This window comes from Octopus bimaculoides, chromosome 30 (genome assembly GCF_046866305.1).
Source record: "Octopus bimaculoides isolate indiv1 chromosome 30, ASM4686630v1, whole genome shotgun sequence".
In the NCBI taxonomy this organism is placed as follows: Eukaryota; Metazoa; Mollusca; class Cephalopoda; order Octopoda; family Octopodidae; genus Octopus; species Octopus bimaculoides.
The window spans coordinates 18,056,956-18,074,455 of NC_142957.1; the positions used below are offsets into that span (position 1 = coordinate 18,056,956).

Below are 17,500 nucleotides of genomic sequence, written 5' to 3' on the forward strand. Positions count from 1 at the left end.
TATATATATATATATATATATATATATACATATATATATATATATATATATATATATACATATATATATATATATATATATATATATATATATACATATATATATATATATATATATATATATATACTATATATATATATAATATATATATCTATATATACATATATATGTATATATATATACATATATATATATATATATATATATATATGTATATATATATACATATATATATATATATATATATGTATATATATATACATATATATATATATATATATATATATATACATATATATATATATACATATATATATATATACATATATATACATATATATATATATATATATATATGTATATATATATACATATATATATATATATATATATATCTATATATATATATATATATATGTATATATATATATATATATATATATATATATATATATATGTATATATATATATATATATATATATATATATGTATATATATGTATATATATATATATATGTATATATATATATGTATGTATGTATATATCAAAATGTATACATATGTTTTCTGTTGAAAGGTTTTGTTGACATCTGGTGGAATGATGGCGACTTGAAACCGTGCCACACCATTCATTGTGGGACAAACATCACAGCCATGTCTCTGACACAGACTCACTCAGACACACTGGTTGCCGTGACGACTGGACCGCACGTAATCTTCGAGGCGGTGGGAAAGAGACACAGAGATGAAAATGGCAACAACAGGGAGGCGTCTGTGTTTCAACGCCTCCTGAAAGCCGACTTTGGTAATAAGGTAGGTGGATGTAATAATAATAATAATAATAATAATCATCATCATCATTTAATATCTGTCGTCCATGCTGGTATTGATAGGACAGTTCGACAGGCTGGCAAGCTAGAAAGCTGCACCAGACTCCAGCCTAATTCAGCAAGGTTTTCTATGGCTGGATGCCCTTCACAACACCAACCATTTTGAGAATGTAATGGGTGCTTTTACATGCTAGTGGCGGCACAGGTGCCGTTTCTGTGACACCGGGGTGTGTTTACGTGCCACTGGTATCTGCCACGGCTGCGATTTTGCTCAGCTTGATGGGTCTTCTTCTCAAGCATTACATAATGCCAAAGATCTTGGTTACTGCTTCTGTGAAGCCCAACACTCGAAAGGAACTCAGCCACTTTGCCTCCGAGTCTCTACCAGCAACTAACTGTTTATATTCTAAAAGTCCCCTATCTTTCTCACTGTCTGTCTTTCTCTCTCCATGTGTCTGTCTGTCTGTTTGTCTCTTTCTCTCTCTCTCTCTCTCTTCACCGTTTCTTCATTCTTGTGAATGTATCTCTTTGACCAGGTCTCAACAATGAAGTTCTTGCCCAACACCGAAACCTCATGTGCCTTTGACTGCAGGATAGCTGTTGCCACAAAACACGCAGTTAAGATCTATGCACCACCTCCCAGCAACAGATGCAGCAGTGGTACAATTAATAATAATAACATCACTCTTGTAGCAGACTCTGAAAATTCTACAGAAGTTCACAATGTGTATGGAACGCCCATCACCTGCATGGAAGTTTCCGGAGGAAGTCGGCCGACATTGGCTGTCGGTCTTGGAAGCTCGACCGGTCTTTTTGATGGCTATCAGGTATTTTTTTATTTTTCATATTTTATCCTTCACTTGTTTCAGTCAGACTGTGGCCATACTGGGGCACCATGTTGAACAGTTCTTTAGTGAAGTGGATCGACCTCCAGGACTTATTCTTATTTGAAGTTTGATAGTGTTCTGTCATTCTCTTTTACCAAAATGTTAAGTTACGGGGGATGCAAACACACCAATGCTTGTGGTCAGGCTGTGATAAAGGACAAACACAGACAAAAAGACACACACACAGGGCTGGCCCTAGAGTTGCTGGTGCCCCAGGCAAGCTGAACTTTGGCTGATGGTCGGGGAAATTTCCTTTGTTTTTGTCATGCTCATCTTGGCGCCCCAGGCAACTGTTCAAGTTGCTGGTACCTTGAGCCAGCCCTACACACACACACACACACATATTATATACACATTTTCTCTCCTATATTTACAAGTTAAATTCAACCATACAAATTCATAAACTTGTAAATATAGGAGAGAAAATGTGTATATAATATGTGTGTGTGTGTGAGTAGGGCTGGCTCAAGGTACCAGCAACTTGAACAGTTGCCTGGGGCGCAATTTGGAGGCGGGGGAAAGGGGTGAGTCTATTATATCAACCACTGTCCGATTGGCACTAATTTTATTGACCCCAAAACGTTACAAATTGGTGACTCAACCTCTATTGTATACAAAATAAATCTTAGTCGTTACACATCGTTTTGGGGTCAATAAAATTAGTGCCAATCGGACAGTGGTTGATGTAATAGACTCACCCCTTTCCCCCCCTCCAAATTGCAGCCCTTGTGGCAAAGTTTGAAACCATTACTATTAGGGAAATCATTATAATTAAAATTTTTTTTCTTTTATTTGTGTTCCAGGTGAAACTCTATGATTTGAGTTCCGGTAAACCATCCGTGACGTTTCATGGTCACACTTGGTACGTAAGCTGCATGCATCTGAACAGTGACAGCAATGAGCAGCCGTCGCAATCATCGATAACGTTGGCCACGGGATGTGGTGACAGGAAGGTGAGACTGTACGACGCTCGGTGCAGATTCCCTGTGATGACGCTGGCTGGACACACACAGAAGATCTCCAGTGTGCAAGCAGATAAATGGAAAATCGTGTCGGGGGGAGAAGACGGTGTTGTGACCGTCTGGGATATCCGCATGGCGACTCGGCTGTGGGACTGGCACAATCGACATCCGGTCAGGCTGTGCCGTTACAATGACCGCTACTTGGTCGTAGCAAATGTGCCGGATGAGAAGTTTGTGGATCCTGATAACGATGGGTTCGCTGACCGTAAGCATAGGGGGTCACTGCAGGTGTACGACTTTCTCTGTGATGACCAGCAGGCTTTGGTAGAGGCACTGCCCGACATCTGCCGGTCAAGCTATGACCAACTGCATGGGTATGATTATGGAATCAATTTGGTAACACCTTACGACACCATCTAACACGGCGCGAAAGAGGAGAAAAATCTGCTTAACCCCCGCCAGGGCCTCGGCCCCTGTATCTAACCCTTACCCTTCACCTGGACCCTTGAGCAAAAAAAAAAAAAAAATCTGTCAAATGTATTATATATTTATTCACATTCATCACCACTACTACAACTACTACTACCACCATCACCACTACTACTACCAATCCTACCACCATCACCACTACCATTATTACCACCATCACCACATATATATATATATATACATATATACGACGGGCTTCTTTCAGTTTCCGTCTGCCAAATCCACTCACATGGCTTTGGTCGGCCCGAGGCTATAGTAGAAGACACTTGCCCAAGGTGCCATGCAGTGGGATTGAACCCAGAATCCATGTGGTTGGTAAGCAAGCTACTTACCACACAGCCACTCCTGCACCTATTGATAAAAATAAGTACCAGTGAAACACTGGTGTCGATCCAATTGACTGACCCCTACCCGCAAAATTTCAGGCCTTGTGCCTATAGTAGAAAGGATTATTATTATTATTATTAAGGTGGTGAGCTGGCAGAATCGTTAGCGCACCAGGAAAAATGCATAAGTCCCATTTCGTCTGTTTTGACATTCTGAGTTCAAATCCCACCAAGGTTGACTTTACTTTTTATCCTTTTGAGGGATCGATAAAATAAGTACCAGTTACATACTGGAGGTCGATGTACTTGACTTAACCCCCTCCCCCCAAAAATTCCAGGCCTTCTGCCTATACTGGAAAGGATTATTATTATTATTGTTGTTGTAAGACAGCGCCCTACCTTACAATGGCATCTTCTGGTATTTATTTCTAGCAAGTTGATTGACCACATAGAAGCTTGTTCACCGGTTTCGTCTGTCGTCCAGTCCCAACGTTTGGCCAATGTTGACAGCATTGTTTTGTAATCATGGAATTGGAATAAAAAAAATTAATATTTTTAAATATTTCTTTTTTTTTTTTTCATGCAAATAAAAACAAACTAAAAAAATTTATTAGAATGAATATTTTTTGGCTTTTTTTTCCTTCATTTTATTTTCAAATTCAATTCAAAATTTCAATTTTTAAATTAGTTAATAGCAATTTTCGACAATGAATAACACAACCATTTGCTTTTTTTATTTTTTGTACCATATTTTCTGTTAGTTTTTCTTTTTTCTTTGGACTTAAAAAAAAATAGTAAACAACACATTGATGGTGAGTAGTGCGGGGGCAGTGGAAGGAGAATTTTTTTTTTTAAATTTAAAAAATAAAAATATTTTTTGTTTGTTTTTTTTTTTGTTTTTTTTATATATGAAAATATTTAATAACACAAAATAAATTAAATTAAATTTCGAACCTTGCTGGCTCCCCTTACCCTCCCATGCCCCCACACTGACTCTCCACAAACTACAGAATGAAAAACAAACAAAAAACAAAAACTTAACAAAAGCCTTTTTCCCCCCAAAAACCAACAATCAAATAAATACATAAAAAAAACAACACAAGTTGAAAACTACCCTTCCCCCAGTTCCCTAATCTGACCCCTACATGCACATACAAGATTGAGCTGATGATAAATCTTTTACTGGTTTCAGTCAGTGTAGTGTGGCCTTGCTGGAGCATTGCCTGGAAGAGGTTTTAGTTGAGCAAAGTAACCTCCAGTAGTAATTGTTTGTCTTCTTTTTGTAGAGAGTCTGGTACACTTATTCTGTTGGCCCTCTTTTGTCAAACTGTTAAGTTACGGGACAAAAACAAACCAACACCGGTCGTTGAGCAGTGTGGGTAGTGACAGACACAAAGACATAGATATATATACACACATGTATATACATGTGTGTATGCGTGTGTATATATACATATATATATATACATATGTACATATACATGCTCACACATATATATACATGCATGCATACACAAATATATATACATGCTTGCATGCATTATATATATACACATATGCATTCATACACATATATACATGCTTGCACACACACACACACACACACACATGCACGCATACATATACATACACACACATATATACGCAACAAGCTTCTAGTTTCTGTCACATACACACACACACACATACATATACATATATACGACGGGCTTCTTTCAGTTTCCGTCTACCAAATCCACTCACAAGGCTTTGGTCGGCCCGAGGCTATAGTAGAAGACACTTGGCCAAGGAGCCATGCAGTTGGACTGAACCCGGATCCATGTCGTTGCAAAGCAAATTTCTTAACCACACAACCACACCTATGCAAACAATGAATTGAACCTCAACAATGAGTCAAGGGACTAGAAAATGGTGATAGTGATGATGATGATGATGATGATGATGGTGAAGGGCTATATTTATCTTATGAGGCTTTAGCTTATTCCTCTCTCTTTGGCATTGGAACAAATATATAAAAAATGTGTTATTTTACCTTTTCTCCAAAATGGAAAGTTGGTTTTAATAAAATAAAAACTTTAAAAAGAAAGCCAAATACAAACAAAAATATGAAAATTGAAAAATAAAATTAGAAAAAAAGACAAATTACAGGAAATGATATTTTAAAATCGAAGATGGAATATAATTGAAAATTCATAAAATTCAAATATACAAAACAACAAAAATCAATATATATATATATATATATATATATCTATATATATATATAGATAGATAGATAGATGTAGGGCAGGGAATCGTCGATTAGTAATAAAGAGAAAAAAATTTGTAGTTTTGGAATCAGTAGTTCTTTGACTGCTATTTCTAAATTTTCAGTATGTTGGAGAAGCAACTCATGCTAATCCCTGTATATTTATGATTATATATATATATATATATATATATATATATATATTTATAATCTCCAAATCCACTCACAAGGCTTTGGTCGGCCTGAGGCTATAGCAGAAGACACTGACACTCGCCCAAGGTGCCACGCAGTGGGACTGAACCCAGAACAATGTGGTTAGTAAGCAAGCTACTTACCACACAGCCACTCCTGCGCCTATATGCCTACATTATGTATATATGTATATACACAAACATATATTCCATCATGCATTGAAATATGCTTCAATTAAATTATCTCTCTCGTTTTATAATCATTCAATAAAAAGCAAAAAAGAAAAAATATATAATTTTGAAACTTCAAAAATAGAGAAAAACAAAAATAAAAAAAATAAACTCAACAAATGCACAGCAATTTGAAATGAAATTTAACTATTTTGATACAAACCCAAATGTGACCACCCATAGTTAGGTCATACAAACTACTTGTTTCAAAGTGATCTTAATTAAAACCTGCCATCAAAATTTTTGTGTTAATTAACGACAAACTTATTTTAGTAAATTCTTTGTTAGTTTCAAAATTAATTGAAACGACGTCAGTGTATTTCATTAGAAACATAATAAAAAACAAAAAGAGTTAAGATCTAAAATAGGGGGCCATATTGTTTCTGTACACAACATGGGTAACAGGTAAATTCCCCGGGGTACTCTTTATATAGACTTTCAGTAGATGTGGGTGGGTCTAGTTTGACCCAGTTGGTCGATTGCTTCTTTGACCCTTTTCATACCAACCCACCTGTGACCACCCCCACTGGTCCTATGTCACAAACTTTCTGATCAGGAGTGCAATGTCCTTAACCATCAGGCCACCTGCCCTCATTGAGGTCCTTGTGTTTAATAAATGTTGTGCTGACGTCGTTAAAGTAAAAAATAAATTAAGTATTCAGGGTATTAATTACTATCTTGAGTCCTATGGCTCATCTGATCTGCTGGTTGTCCAATTTCCACAGCATCTGTGTAACCAAGATCCCAACGTTCTCATTTATCAGAGGGCTAGGCTGCTACAGGGTTACCCAGCTACACCAATATGAAATGAAATGTTTTGCACAAGAACACAAAATCGCCCAGTTCTGGAATCGAAACCACAGTCTTAGGCTATCACAGGATCACCCACTCACAGCTTGAGTAGAAAGCCAAATAAGAAATGAAGTACAGTTCTATATTTAAGAGATGAGGAATCATTTACATTATTTACATTTGACGGATATTTGTCCTCATCTTGTTTGTTGTTAACACAATGTTTCGGCTGATATACCCTCCAGCCTTCGTCAGGTGTCTTGGGGAAATTTCGAACCTGGGTTCTCATTCCTAACGATGTTACTATTATTATTATATTATTATTATTACTATTATTAATCAGGTCGCTGCCGTGAATATGGCGTAGTGGTTAAGAGCGCGGGCTACTAACCCCAAGGTTCCGAGTTCGATTCACGGCAGCGACCTGATTAATAATAGTAATAATAATAATATAATAATAATAGTAACATCGTTAGGAATGAGAACCCAGGTTCGAAATTTCCCCAAGACACCTGACGAAGGCTGGAGGGTATATCAGCCGAAACGTTGTGTTAACAACAAACAAGATGAGGAGAAATATCCGTCAAATGTAAATAATGTAAATAATGTAAGAAATGAAGTGTTTTGCTCAAGAATACAATACATTGCTTGGTCTGGGAATTGAAACCAAGATCATGCAAATCAAGATCATAGTACCCTAACCACTGGGCCACATGGCTTCATTGAGGTCCATGCGTCTAGTAAATGCTGTGTTGAGGCCCTTAAAGTAAAGGAAGTAGTCTTTGATTTGAAACCAGTGTGGAAATATAGGGCCACTCGATTTCAAACCAGTTTGTTAGGGTTCTTCAAAGGGAAGAACTCATCACGTATGTAGATGATCAGTTAACTAAGGGGCAGGCAAGGGACTAGTTCTTTCAGATAAACCTACACACCCACACACAATGGTATGACTGAAAGAATGCCTTTTGTGGGTTGGGTTGGGTTGGGTCATGACAATTTGTTCAACAAACCATTAAAACACCATAGAGTCCACTTCATCACAACAACAAAATCAACAACAACAGCCTATTCAGTACATAACAATCATATCCATATATATATATATAAAAACAAAAGATAGGCATGAGAGCATAAACCCTCCACACATGTTTAAAATGTCTGTTTCGCAACCAAAAGGTGCCGAGTTCAATTCTTTCTCATGACACCTATGTGAGCCAGAATTTCTTTTTCTTCTTTTTTTTTTAATTAGTTCATTATATAGACTCAGGCGTTAATAAAATGTCTCGCAAGTAAGATCTGGTATACGTAGAAACTGCACAAAGTCTCATCATCCTGTCGAATACGGCTGAGTCTAATTATTCCTGCGAGATGAGAAAAGGTTGATCTTCTGGAGGAAAGATGGCAATAAATTATACTGGCAATGTGTTAGGAAAGGGTCTTGAGGATCTTCCACAGGGGCCACCAGACATCAAAGAAATATAAACTTGACAGTCCCGCTTATCATTCAAGCACCTTGCTTTTTTGACTAAACTCTCATCATCCTTTTTCAAGTTTTACTTGAAAACGAAAGAGAAAATGGAGAGGAAAGTGCTGCCCCCACCCCAGAAGATTTGACGAAAGGTGGATGAACGTGACATAGATATTCAAAGTGAACCAGCCTGCTCTAAGCATGCGATTGTACATTGAGGGAGAAGGATGATGACGATGAGCAGGTGCTTGTTGCCCCTGTAGTCAGGGAGGTTCTGATTTTGTAGGGTTTCCATGAACAGCCCTAGGAAGTCTCCTTCTTTCGCAGGAACCATTCATTGTTGAAACTCATATTTGCTGGTATTTCTTTTCCATATGCTCCTTTATGTAATCCTACAAGGAACCACCCTGTACCGTCCCCAATTTTTTTGTGAACCCTTTAGGGGTTAGAAAGAAAAAAGTATTATCATCATTATTATTATTATTATTATCATTACAATGTGTAAGAAAATTTTTATAGTTTTTCATCTTTGGTCAATAAGTGTTATTTCCTCTTGGGTTCTAACTAGAAACCAAAGGAAGTGACTACTATTCCCTTCAAACTTTGCTTCTGGCACCCTGGACATCAATGTTTTGAAACTGACCTATTTCCCATTACAGATTCAGTGTTGAGTTGCTGAAGCAGAAATATCGTTATAGCAGATATTCTGCTCAAATACCACAGATTTGCTTGCTTCAAAACACTGATGTCCAGCATTGTTTGAGTGGAATAGTAGCGGTTTCCTTTGATTTCTAAATAGACGCAAACTGGAAATAGCGTTTGCTGGCCAATGACAAAAAAAATAAAATAAAAAATAAAATAAAAATTTTGTTACAGTATTATTATTATTATTATTGATATTATTATTATCATCATGTCCATATAAAGCTGCAGGGGTCGGGGATCCAATCTGATCCCACAATTCATATGACAGGGTTCAGCTTTTACAAGTGTTTTAGCTAGCAGTCATGTATCAAACATAGCACCAGTGATAGGCAAAGAGCATTGTGACTCTGAAGAATGCAGGTTCAAGCTGTAGTGCAAATGATGACGAAGATGATGATGATGATGATGATGATGACAATGGTTGATGGTGATGATGATAAAAGCAGCCTTTTTTTTTCTTTTCTGTTTTGTTTTTTCTCTCTTCTTTTTTTTTTTTTTTTTTTTGGTTGTAGCTGAGTTAGAAATGATGGAGGTGGGGAGCTGTGGGTGTGTCACCCAACCCTTCATGTGACTATTTTGACGGTTGATCACATACGTGCATGTCAGTCAATGTGTGTGTGTCTGAGTGTGTGTGTATGTATATATATATATATACACACACATATATATATACATATATATATATATGTATGTATATATATGTATGAATGTGTATTTGTATATATATATATATATATATATATATATATATATATGTATGTATGTATATGTATGTATGTATATAACTATGTATGTTTGTGCATGGGTGTATGTGTTTATATTATATATAAATGTATAAGAACTTTTAAATAAGTTCTCCACCGATAATGGTGTTTACATACCGAAAGGCTTGGTAAAAATTATTAATTGTTAATTTATTAATAAATTAATAAATCGATAAACCTTTACCCTTTTAATTGTATATATATATATATATATATATATATATATATATATATATATATATATATATATATAAAATATGCACATGCCTATTGACATATGCACACAAAACACAGCATGTATATATATATATATATATATATATGGAATTGTGCATGTACATCAATATGTGTATGTGTGTGTGTGTGTACGTCTGTCCGTGTGTCCTGAGCTGAATTTGGAAAGTATTGTGAAAGCCCTGCAGGCATAAAACTGCAACACAGAAGAAGCAAGAGGCAAGTTTTTGCAGATGTGGGGTGGGTATGTATGTGTTACATAATATATACATACATGAACATATATATACATACATACATACATATATATATATATATATAGTGGTCCTTCACCTCAGTGATATTTCCTATATCATTGGTGCAACGAGACAAGCAGTACTGTACCGAAACTACACTTAAATCTGGTCCCCATGGCTGATGAGGGGGGACTTCTTTGTTAATTCATCCGTTATCCTTTTCTGTTAATTGTTTCCATGTTCCATTTTGATTTTTCATCATACATACACACATACATTATATATATATATATATATACTGGTGTTGCCATCCGGTTTCACCAGTCCTCAGTCAAATCGTCCAACCCATGCTAGCATGGAAAGCGGACGTTAAACGATGATGATATATATATATATATGCATATTCTTTGGTGTAAGTATATATATATATACATGGACAATCTTTGGTGTGTATATATATGTGTATGTGTATATATATATATATATATATATATATATATATAATGTGTGTGTGTGTGTGTGTGTGTGTGTGTAAGAATGCATGCAGTAGGTGTACATATAAAATACAGGTAGCTAATTACAAACCTAATATCACCAGGCCAGAGAGAGTGTGTGTGTGCGTGTGTGTGTGTGTGTGTGTGTGTGCGTGCATGTGTGGTGGGGGGTAAAGTGTGTTTTATGGTATAGTCTTCTGGAAATCCATCTTCATCACGTGGTTGTAGTCCTTTAACTTTGTAGAAAGCTTCTTCAAGTAATCTTCGCTGACTCGGTTGAATTCCATGATGTCGTGTGGTTGGTCACAGAGCCAATGGTCATCGAACTGGTAGAACATGAAACCTACCATAAGGGAGACAGAGAGAGAGAGTGAGAGAAAGAAAGAAAAAACAGGGGTCAGACAGTAGTGACTGCTTGTGTAGCTACAGTTGTGTTTGTTTCTGAAGCAGTACTTGTGCTGTGTGTGTGTGTGTGTGTGTGTGTGTGTGTGTGTGTGTGTGTGTGTTGGGTAGGTATAGTTGTGTGTGTGTGTGTGTAAGTGTGTTGGGTATGGTCTTTGTGCTCTGTGCACGCATATGTATGTGTTTGTTGGATATGGTTTTTGTATTGTATGTGTGTACATGTGTATAGATGTGGTTGTGTGTGTGTGTATGTAGATGTGGTTGTGTGTGTATGTGTAGGTGTGGCTGTGTGTGTGTTTGTTGGGTATGGTTTTTGTGTTGTGTGTGTGTGTGGCTGTGCATGTGTCTCTGAGCATGTGTGTATGAAGGAGCAATAAAAAGACCAACAGAGAGAAAGAGGAGGAGAGAGAAAGAGAGACAGACAGATAGATAGATGGATAGACAGATAGATATATAGATATATAGATAGACATATAGAAAGAGAGAGAGAGAGAGAGAGAGAGAGAGAGAGAGAGAGAGATCTACTTACAGTAAGCCTCATGGAAATGTGTAATGCATGGTGCTGCTCTGCAGACATTGTAGAAGTGTAGTCGTAGCTGGCCACTTTTCAGGAGTTGAGTCAACATACTTGTTAGACTGATGCCCACAATTGCAAATGGATAACTGAGCAAAAGACACACAGACAGAAATATACTAGCAAAGGAATTTCGGAATCCACACACACACACACACGTTACATATATATATATATATATATATATATATATATATATATATATATACGACGGGCTTCTTTCAGTTTCTGTCTACCAAATCCACTCACAAGGCTTTGGTCGGCCCGTGGCTATAGTAGAAGACACTTGCCCAAGATGCCACACAGTGGGACTGAACCCAGAACCATGTGGCTGGTAAGCAAGCTACTTATTTTTTTTTTTGTCGCCCTTTCAAAGCCTAGCCAGGCTCATGGGCCCGGTTTCAATGGCGTATGTGTTCTCCCCAGCTGGACGGGATGCCAGTCCATCGCAGCGTTACTCTATATCATCATCATCATCATCGTTTAACGTCCGCTTTCCATGCTAGCATGGGTTGGACGATTTGACTGAGGACTGGTGAAACCGGATGGCAACACCAGGCTCCAATCTAATTTGGCAGAGTTTCTACAGCTGGATGCCCTTCCTAACGCCAACCACTCAGAGAGTATATATATATATATATATGTGTATGTATATGCTTGTGTGTCTGTGTTTGCCGCCCCACCAACATCGCTTGACAACCGATGTTGGTGTGTTTAAGTCCCCGTAACTTAGCAGTTCGGCACAAAGAGACCGATAGAATAAGTACTAGGCTTACAAAGAATAAGTCCTGGGGGTCGATTTGCTCGACTATAAAGGCGGTGCTCCAGCATGGCCGCAGTCAAATGACTTGAAACAAGTAAAAGCGAGTAAATAGTATATTGAACACACCTACACAAGGTGTTTTACCAGTTCGCGGTCGGGCTGCATTTTGTAGGCAAAAGAGAATGTACTCTCATCAATTTGTCTGGTTTTAAAATACCTGGAAGTCATCAGGTGTTGTTATGTGAGCAAATGATGATGGTGGTGATGATGGTGATATGAGCAAGGTTACAATATTTACCACACAAACATATATTGCCATATAAAGATAATCTTACTTACCCACATCCTGGATGAAGCGAATGAGAATACACCTGCCGTGCTTCATTTGGATAATTTACAACAAAATACCTGAAAATAATAATAGTAGCAGTAGCAGTAGTAGCAGCAGCAGCAGCAGCAGTAGTAGTAGTAGTAGTAGTAGTAGTAGTAGTGGCCTGTTATAGCAGGGGAGAAAACTCATATGGTGACATAATGCATCTACAGTGTGCTAAAGGTCAATATTAGGCTCTAGGCCACAAATTCGGGGGCAGAGAAAGGTAGAAAGAATGAGGGGGGGGGGGTGAGGAGAAACAGGGGAAGATGTAGATATATACTTACCAGAGTTGTGTGAGGCCCAGCATACCCATACCTCTGAGGTCTGTATAGGGTTGGTTGCCTTGGAAACCAATGTCGACCCATTGTTTACTCTTGAGACCGGTAAGATGGACATCTGGCTGTAGGATGTTCCAGATCTGGGGGAAAACAACAGAAAGATGAAAACAAATGTTGAGATTGAGTGTGTGTGTGCACAAGTGTTTGTGTGTGTGTGTGTGTGTGTGAGAGAGAGTGGGGGGGGGGGCGTGTGTATGTGTACCAAAGATCATGAGAAATACAAAACAAATGTAGTCAGAAGTTGTAACTTTTGGCACATGTACCTATATATGCACATATATATATACACACATGCACACACATACCTACACACACACACATCACATAAACATTTATATATACATACAGACATGCATATATATATATATAAACCTATGCACATATACATACACACATATATATACCTGTGCACATACACATACACACACACATATATATACCTATGCACATATACATATACACTGAACTCTGCTTGCGAAGACCTGTTGAGGCAAGTGAAATCGAAATCGAACCAAATTCGACGACTGGCACCCATGCCAACCAACCTTTCCTTCATTGGACACTAAACTCTGCCTGCAAAGACCTGTTGGGGCAATCGAAATGAAACCAAATTCGACGACTGGCACCCGTGCCAGTGGAGTGCTAACAGCACCGTCCGAGCGTGATCATTGCCAGAGCAGCTGTCTGGCTTCCGTGCCGGTGACAAGTAAAAAGCACCATTTGAGCGTGATCGTTACCAGCATCGCCTTACTGGCACTTGAACAAGTTGACAAGAGGTTGGCCAGAGAGGAAAGTATTTGTCTCTAAGCCTTTCAAGCGAAGTCCACCATACACATTCTTTCGCCATGGCCACCAGTATGATGAAGGAAAGTGGTGTGGCAATATTTACGATAGACTTGGCTAATGACTATAATGAGATAAGTGGGTCGTACCTGATACAAATAGCTTTCGTAGTCTGACAGTTTGTCTGTGTGTTGCTGACGTCGGATAATTTCAATCGTATTGATGAGATGATTGTAGCCAATAATCTGGGACATCCTCAGAGTCAACTCAGCACAGAGCCTGGAATAATAATAATAATAATAATAATAATAATAATAATAATAATAATAATAATGATAATAATAATAATAATAGTAATAATAATAATAAGTTGTGGCGTGCAAGAGAGACGATTGCGCTGGTATGGACATGTGGTGAGAATGGAGGAGGATAGCTGCGTGAAAAAGTGCCACACCCTAACAGTTGAGGGAACCCGTGGAAGAGGTAGGCCCAGGAAGACCTGGGCTGAGGTGGTGAGGCAAGACCTTCGTACATTGGGCCTCACCGAGGCGATGACTACTGACCGAGACCTTTGGAAATGTGCTGTGCGTGAGAAGACCCGGCAAGCCAAGTAAGATCGTTGCCAGTGCCCCTGGACTGGCTCTTGTGCGGGTGGCACATGAGATGCACCATTTTGAGCGTGGCCATTGCCAGTACCGCCTGACTGGCTCCTGTAGGATTTTCGAGCGAGATCGTTGCCAGTGCCCCTGGACTGGCTTGTGCGGGTGGCACATAAAAGACACCATTTCGAGCGTGGCCGTTTTCGTGCGGGTGACACGTAAAAGCACCCACTACACTCTCTGAGTGGTTGGCGTTAGGAAGGGCTGTAGAAACTCTGCCAAATCAGACTGGAGCCCGGTGTTGCCATCCGGTTTCACCAGTCCTCAGTCAAATCGTCCAACCCATGCTAGCATGGAAAGCGGACGTTAAACGATGATGATGAATAATAATGAATATAAAGTTTAGAATGGTACAACAATGCACTATAAAACAAAAAATGGACTATATACCTGTTGTAATTTGGTTATCTATAGTTCGATGATATTTCGGAATTACAATTCTTTCTTCAGATAAGAATATCTAAGAATATCTGAAGAATATCTGAAGAATATCTGAAGAATATCTAAGAATATCTGAAGAAGGAATTGTAATTCCGAAATATCATCGGACTATAGGTAACCAAATTACAACAGGTATATAGTCCATTTTTTGTTCTATAGTGCATTGTTGTAGTGGAGGCACAATGGCCCAGTGGTTAGTAGATCTGGTAGAAACAGCAGCCAGATCTCCCTCAAATCACACCCTACTGTCTTATGTATGTATATTCATATGTATGTCCTAATGAGGGAGACCTCTACATGGTAGCTAGACATGCTAGAAATAGCACCCAAATCTTCCTCAAATCACACCCTACTGTCTCATGTATGTGTATATGTATGTATGAGTCAATGAGGGAGACCTCTACATGGTAGCTAGACCTGCTAGAAATAACAGCCAAATATACCTCAAATCACACCCTACTCTCTTATCTATGTATGTATGTATGTATGAGCCAATGAGGGAGACCTCTACATGGTAGCTAGACCTGCTAGAAATAGCAACCAAATCTTCCTCAAATCGCACCCAACTATCTTAAACATGTATATCAGAGCCAGCGAGGGAGACCTCTACATGGTAACTAGACTCGCTAGAAGTAGCAGCCAAATATACCTCGAATGACACCTAACTGTATTCGACAAAAAAACAAAAAAAAACAAAACGTATAATTAGTTCCTGCATTCTTTACAGAAACATAACTAAGGGTCGCGGTTGGATTGTCTTAAGATCACAGGACCTATTCGAACAGGGCTGACCTGGGGTTAAAACAACAACAACAACAACAACGACGACGACGACGACGGCCGCCATCAGAACGACCATAACCGCGTCCCCATGGCAACCACAGACGGCCTGGCAAATAACGTACCCACATTTAAAAGATGAGCAACTGCTATCATGGGGCATTCCTCGAAAAAATTCAACCACCGAAATAAGTAAATAAATGAATAATTAATCACATGATACAACGTAGTCTTAGATACATTGTTTACGTGTTTATTATTATTATAAGGAACGCTTTGGATCACAGGTCGACGTGTGGTGTTGAGAAGAAGGATCTATTTATTGGTGACTCGGGGTTAAAAACGAAAAAGAACCATATTTAATGGTGTACAACGCACGCGGTTTTTGCAACCCCCCCCCCCCCACCCACAAGGTCTCACATGCGATGCTGGCCCCTCATATCGTCGTGAGATCGCCAATTCAATACACTCCCATCTATGCCATCAAAGGGGAAAGCAAAATGGATCACAGTAAAGCAATGAAAGGCTGTAAGCTTTAAAGCTAATCAAAATGTGGAGGAAGGGAGATAATCCAGAGACTTCATCGTATATTCGCTTTGACTCTTTTACTTGTTTGTCATTTGACTGCGGCCATGCTGGAGCATCGCCTTTTAGTCGAGCAAATCGACCCCAGGACTAATTCTTTAGATGCCTAGTACTTATTCTATCGGTCTCTTTTTTGCCGAACCGCTAAGTTACGGGGACCTAAACACACCACCATCGGTTGTCAAGCGATGTTGGGGGGACAAACACAGACACACAAACACACATACATATATATATATATATATATGTATATATACGACGGGCTTCTTTTTCAGTTTCCGTCAACCAAATCCACTCACAGGGCTTTGGTCGGCCCGATGCTATAGTAGAAGGCACTTGGCCAAGCTGCCACGCAGTGGGAATGAACCCGGAACTATGTGGTTGGTAAGCAAGCTTCTTACCACTCCGGCCACCATATATATATATATATATATATATATATATATATATATATATATATATATATATATATATATATATATATATATATATATACATATATATATATATATACATATATAAGACAGGCTTCTTTCAGTTTCTGTCTACCAAATCCACTCACAAGGCTTTGGTCGGCCCGAGGCTATAGTAGAAGACACTTGGCCAAGGTGCCACGCAGTGGGAATGAACCATATATATATACATATATAAGACAAGCTTCTTTCAGTTTCCGTCTACCAAATCCACACACTTGGCCAAGGTGCCACGCAGTGGGAATGAACCCAGAACTATGTGGTTGGTAAGCAAGCTACTTACCACACAGCCACTCCTGCGCTTATATATAATAATTTCTCCTGAAGGAAAAAAATAATAACATACTAATTTGAAACGAAGAACGTAAATATAATAAATAAAACCTCATAGCCTTGTAATATATTAATATACGGATATTAACGCAAATTAATGGTAGAACAAGGTACAAGATATTTTGTTGAGAAATAATA

At 38.2% G+C, this 17,500-nt stretch overlaps 2 protein-coding genes across 2 annotated transcripts in view; one reads left to right on the plus strand and one right to left on the minus strand.

Moving 5' to 3' along the window:
- The window catches only part of LOC106871056 (F-box/WD repeat-containing protein 8), a 9,264-nt gene extending 5,149 nt beyond the window's left edge, over positions 1–4,115 (plus strand). The window contains exons 8-10 of the mRNA XM_089345948.1: positions 579–814; positions 1,368–1,658; positions 2,522–4,115. Coding sequence (XP_089202074.1) covers positions 579–814; positions 1,368–1,658; positions 2,522–3,100 — 1,106 coding nt within the window. The 3' untranslated portion in view covers positions 3,101–4,115. The remainder of the gene's footprint in view (positions 1–578; positions 815–1,367; positions 1,659–2,521) is intronic.
- A 6,467-nt stretch (positions 4,116–10,582) lies between these two features.
- LOC106871055 (ELMO domain-containing protein 2) overlaps positions 10,583–17,500 on the minus strand; it is an 8,872-nt gene continuing 1,954 nt past the window's right edge. Inside the window, exons 3-7 of the mRNA XM_089345954.1 lie at positions 14,241–14,370; positions 13,255–13,388; positions 12,937–13,005; positions 11,790–11,923; positions 10,583–11,201 (exon numbers count right to left, since the gene is read on the minus strand). Of these exons, the coding sequence (XP_089202080.1) occupies positions 11,041–11,201; positions 11,790–11,923; positions 12,937–13,005; positions 13,255–13,388; positions 14,241–14,370 (628 nt within the window). The 3' untranslated portion in view covers positions 10,583–11,040. The remainder of the gene's footprint in view (positions 11,202–11,789; positions 11,924–12,936; positions 13,006–13,254; positions 13,389–14,240; positions 14,371–17,500) is intronic.